Source organism: Bremia lactucae, linkage group LG1 (assembly GCF_004359215.1).
Source record: "Bremia lactucae strain SF5 linkage group LG1, whole genome shotgun sequence".
Taxonomy (NCBI): Eukaryota; Oomycota; class Peronosporomycetes; order Peronosporales; family Peronosporaceae; genus Bremia; species Bremia lactucae.
In genome coordinates this window covers 1,579,275-1,584,556 of record NC_090610.1, presented here as the reverse complement: position 1 = coordinate 1,584,556, position 5,282 = coordinate 1,579,275, and the positions used below count along the sequence as shown (strand labels likewise).

Here is a 5,282-nt window from a genome sequence, read left to right as displayed (position 1 = left end):
TATTTTGCACCGGTTGGAGTTCTTTTCTCAAACTTAACACGATTCGCGTTAAGTTTTTGAAGCCAAGCTTCGCGTCCAATGTCTTTAACATTGCGAATGAACGCACTCCAAGCTTGCATAAGCGAGACTTTATCTCGCTTATTATTGCCACTAAACCATCGATGCTTTAGAAAAGCATCGAGATAGAAATCTTCCTCAGCGCGAAAGTTCTTCGCGCTGGGATCAAGGCCATGTAGCTTTGTCGCAATAAATAAAGGATATTTATTGTGTGGAGTAGTTTCTCCAGACAAGCTATTAATGAGCCTTTCTGGCAAAAGCCACGGCTTCTTTTCAGGGGCGAGATTAGACATTTTACTGTCATCACTCCCCTGAGTGGTACCCGCTGAGGTAGGGGTACCACGAGGACTTTTCTTACGATGGCTTACGCCACCGTCGTCACCTTGCACAGAAACACGTGCAGGTGATCGTATGGGAGACCGTACGAAAGATCGTACGGGCGATGAGGGATCATCCTCATCGTCGGAACCAAATAGACTGTTCACACGTCTATCGGAATGAGCCGTCTCATTCGAAGGCTCATAATCAGCCGCCTGACGGGTATCAGGCGACTGTTCCATCCTCCCCGAGTCGGCCATTTCGTCCGACTCGCACTCATAATCGACCTCTAAAGAGGGGTCGTACTCACGTGGTGAATCACCACGTGCACTCGCAACACCAAGTGTTGTGCGAGTGGAAGACACTACGGTAGACGGAACGTCTACCGCAAGAGATAACAATGCGTCACCCGCGGCTGCACGAACCGCAGCCGAAGGTTCAACACTATCCTCACCCCGCATGAATTGTTCCTTCATGCGATGGAATTTAAAATGATGGATCTGACCAATCAAAATCATTTTAAAAATTAAGTGGTCATTTAGCGACCACTCCACCTAATGACATTCAGAGTGATTGTCGTTTAAGGGAGGGGTGATGTAACGGGGTGTATCGTTACATGAAATTAACAATAAAAGATTGTTAATTAATATTATCCAAAAGGTAGATAATATTTGGAGGAAATTACTTTAAATAGTAATTTCCTGAATTCTTATCCATAAATAGGTATAGACCATTATGTCTATTTATTCCGCAGACTAATCAGCTGTAGAAGTAATCAAAGAGAGTTACGAGATAAGATAGATAAGAATTCATTTACATGTTTAGTATTAGTTTATAGTTAAGACAACATTTACAAAGATAGATTAACAAGACACTTAACTATATTAATACAGTTTTCATTTTACCCTTAAGTTAACTTGTCTTAAGGGAAGTCTTCCTCTGCACGTACAGTGTACGTTACTTAACGAGAGGCACCACTCACATCTGAAGCAGTGTGAAGTGGACTTGTACTGAAACAGTACAAGTCGCAGTGCCCCGTTACAACTTCCTCTGCACGTACTAGTGTACGTGAAGTGACGTGAGGCACCACTCGCACTGAGGAAGTGGGAAGTGGACTTATACTGAAGCAGTTCAAGTCAGTAGTGTCCCGTTACATATATAGCGCTCACTGAATTTGAGTGTGCGATCTTCTTGTGATTTGCGTCGAATAAAACTGTTCGACGCCGCAATCGACTAGGACTTTAGTCTAGATGAATAGAGATTATTAGACCTCTATAGACTAATATTTAGCTAGTAATATATAATAAAGGATATGCGTTATGGTCATGGGACGCATTGGTACGCCAAAAAAATCGTAGGATATTGATATTTTGAGGATCATGTATCGGAGGTTAAACTGTTTTCTTATGAGTTGATTGTCAAATTTTCCAAAACTATTTAAAAGAGCTTTAACTTTTTGCTTCGAGTTTACCAATGCGCTTTTATATCATTCTAGTTCACAATATCGTTGTTTGCTATGTCAGTAGTTAGTTTTTTGCCCAGATATAGGCCGACTTCTGTCCCAGCTCGAATAGTTGATCCAAAACTTTCACGTGCGGTGGAGACAGTGCAAAGCGTACCAACTGCATCATTGTAAAAGGAAAGTCTGGGTCGATCGATGGACTTATCGCGCAGTCGTTTCGCCGCAGTATGTGCGAGTGAAATGCACAAACTTTCACGTAGCCCGAGACTTCTGGGACCAAAGTCCGGAGACCACCATCTACGTGGTATTCTCCGCGAAAGACCGACGTACCTCGTCTGGCCAGGTACCAAGGAACGAAGCACGATGCAATGAGAGCATCACATAGATCGTCCGTAGAATGAAAGGCATCAGTCAGTACTAGAGCTCTTGTAGGCCATAATTTCTCTGTGGCGATCGTTAGTCGCTGCTTTAGTGTGTCTACATGCAAGTTGACAAATCTAGAGTGAAAGACGGTCCGCAGCCGCTCTTCTAATTTCCACAGGGTGCCATGGCTGCGACATAAGTCAGCCATGGCTTTCGTCTCTTCATGGATGTCACTCATGTTAATGTTGGCGGCCAGACTCAGCGCCGTGATGGCGCCTCCCGATGCTCCTGCAAATTTTGAGCTGGCCTGGATGTATCCAGCATCGTGCAGCCCACTTCCTACTCCCAAATGATATGAGATGAGAAACCCACAGCCGCTGAAGCTAAAGTTGTGTGCAGTCGGACGAGCAGCATCACAGAAGTTTCGGCCGAGTCTTTTCATCGCGTCGTGTCTATCAAGTGTCACTAGAGCGCGGTAAAGCAACGTAAGGTTTTAAATTTAGTGAAGGTTACGTTTGCACTACGGAGCAGCCCACAAGTTTTGCATTGAGGTAAGACAAGACCTTTGGAATAGAATCATTTACTGAAGTGGGCTGATGGAAAGCAGCATATTGATAAAGAGCTGGTGCTCTCGGCAGGCCATCTACACATCGGAGGTACTTTTAATCACGAAGACGTGAACTTTTGTTGTTTAGTGGTTTGCCAATCTTCGGCCATAATTAGAAAAAGCGAAAAAATGTGGAATGAGAACTCCGCTTGACACGAATTACGACTCTTAAGAAAAGTGCAATGACCTGGACGAGTTGCTTCCTCTCATAAACGTTTTCTTGCCTAATGAGATCAAAGCAATGATAACTTTTTACACAAAGTCCGTGGATGCGGCGATGGCGTTTTTTTAAAGTGCACACTTGGACTGACGGTCATTAGGATTGGTGCTGGTGGTGCAAATGCCCAATGCTCCAGGACACGACATCTGGGAGCAAGGTATTTTCCCGACTGCAGTCGTGGATGTTACAGGAGCCGGCGACTCTTTCAATTCTGGCTCTTCGCATGGAAGACGAATAGTGGAGACGTTGATGATGCCCTGCGTTGCGGCTGTGCAACAGCTTCGCGGACAGTTGCCTCGCTCGGAGCATGTACATTTCCTTCTACTTCGACGGCGTACAAAGGTGAAGATTTTTTCAAGTAAAAATAGCAACTCGGAACGACGATATTATGAATGCCATTTAGCTGCTGCTAGCAATGAGGCCACCATACTCTGCAACTTATCAATTAGGTCACACGTTTCAGGCATATTCTTGGCTGATCTCTTAAACATATTGCTGAAGGGTTAGACGAATTTTCATTAAAGGTTAGCCTTATGCTTTTAGTACGCAATTGCTATGGATTTTTAAGTATGACGTGGGCTAGTCCACAATACTCGGCAATTCACCTCCAAAATCCAACCCAGCGCACTAAAAGAAGTAACGGTATATTTAGGACGACAAAATAATGGTAGCCTAATATTACACAGTTGTTATTGTGCTCGTCAAATTCCTAAGCATATTTTCGCGAGGATTGTCAACAAACAAAAAAGGATTTCTAACACGTACAAAAGCTTTAAAAAAACTGACACATTCAGCATCTAGTCGCCAAAGCAGATTTCATCACGTACGCCAGCTTTACCATTTAAGCCATACGAGCCATAACTCTCAGGAATAATCGCGCAGTCAATGGGCTTCAGATCCTTAAATTGAGATAGAATCTGATGATAACGGATCAATAGGAATACGAGGAAGCAATACCTTGACAAAAGCTTGACATACCGGAAAAATAACCTCACAGGCAGTGTATAGCTCTTGCGGTTCCTTTGAGTCCGTAAAAACCACTTTACCGCTCACAAACACGAGGACTTTCACTTGCGGCTCCTCTAGGCGGTAGATCAAGGCTGGGTACAGCTCTGGTTCGTACTATATAGAGCTAGCACAGTAAGCTCTTTCTTTCTTGTGTTAAAGGCATTGACAACACTCTCTTACCGTGCAGCTCTCGCTGTAGGCAAACGCAAGCGCTTCCACAAGTACTCGAAAGCCCAAATCGCACGTGCCCACAACATTTTGAATCTTAAAGTCAATAAGATTCACGTTTGGAAAATCCATCTTCTGAATTACGTGCGTGAATCTGCGGGCTACGTTCTTAATGTCCTCCTCTGTGTCAGCGCCCGTACAGACCAGCTTGCCGTTGGAAAATAGCATCGCCGTAGCCTTAGGGTTGTGTAGCTTCATCAAAATGCAATTTTTTTTGGGCACTAGCTCTGCACGTCGATGCGACTTAACAAGCAAATTTGTTAAGTCAAAGCGCATCCCCAAATTGGCCGAGCACACAAAGTTTCTTAGAATAAAGTGGCAATTCAGCGGTCAGTATGACCTTCAAACAACACATCTGGCATCTTCTGATGTTCACTAGTGCCACGATTAGTCATTGCTTACTTGATGTGGAGTGGCGGGACGGTTGCCATAAGGGTACGGTGGGCGCTGGGGTATTTTTGTTTAAGAGTGTTAGAGAAATTGTTAGAGATTCGATGTATCACGCTTCTTCAATAAACCGACCACAACTATTAATACAGTGTTTTAGTGATCATCACTCCTATTTTCTTCAATTCTTGACATAGCTAATAAAAATAGTCAATACACCAAAACACTCAAGCGAAACTACGAGTGCGTGATTTTTCATCTTACTACCAATGCCGCGGAATGGTCGTGAGAAGAAGCTACAAGCCGCCAGGCAGCCCGGAGATGCCTTATGCCAGTCTCGAAACGTTATTTTGGGTTGTATTGTGCGTACCAACGATAATTCGACATGTGGTGGAAGTGCTGAATGTAACGGGACACTGCCGACTTTTACTGCTTCAGTACAAATCCACTTCGCACTGATTCAGTGCGAGTGGTGCCTCACGTCACTTCACGTACTCTTGTACGTGCAGAGGAACACTCTCTTTGAGACACTCGCTACTGTATTTGTAACGGGGCACTGCGACTTGTACTGTTTCAGTACAAGTCCACTTCACACTGCTTCAGATGTGAGTGGTGCCTCTCGTTAAGTAACG

At 44.2% G+C, this 5,282-nt stretch overlaps 3 protein-coding genes across 3 annotated transcripts; 1 reads left to right on the top strand and 2 right to left on the bottom strand.

Annotated features, from left to right (window-relative positions):
- Nucleotides 1-1,901: 1,901 nt before the first annotated feature.
- Nucleotides 1,902-2,642, bottom strand: CCR75_009447 (uncharacterized protein; the record flags this gene model as incomplete). Its single annotated transcript, XM_067967486.1, has 1 exon — nucleotides 1,902-2,642. One exon carries the CDS (start codon nucleotides 2,640-2,642, stop codon nucleotides 1,902-1,904), a length of 741 nt encoding a protein of 246 aa, XP_067822831.1.
- A 505-nt stretch (nucleotides 2,643-3,147) lies between these two features.
- CCR75_009448 (uncharacterized protein) lies at nucleotides 3,148-3,534 on the top strand (the record flags this gene model as incomplete). The annotated part of the gene is made up of 1 exon (XM_067967487.1): nucleotides 3,148-3,534. The coding sequence occupies one exon, from the start codon at nucleotides 3,148-3,150 to the stop codon at nucleotides 3,532-3,534; it is 387 nt and encodes a 128-aa protein (XP_067822832.1).
- A 72-nt stretch (nucleotides 3,535-3,606) lies between these two features.
- CCR75_009449 (uncharacterized protein) lies at nucleotides 3,607-4,461 on the bottom strand (the record flags this gene model as incomplete). The annotated part of the gene is made up of 4 exons (XM_067967488.1): nucleotides 3,607-3,654; nucleotides 3,855-3,944; nucleotides 4,006-4,149; nucleotides 4,216-4,461. 4 exons carry the CDS (start codon nucleotides 4,459-4,461, stop codon nucleotides 3,607-3,609), a joined length of 528 nt encoding a protein of 175 aa, XP_067822833.1.
- Between the last annotated feature and the right edge of the window lie 821 nt (nucleotides 4,462-5,282).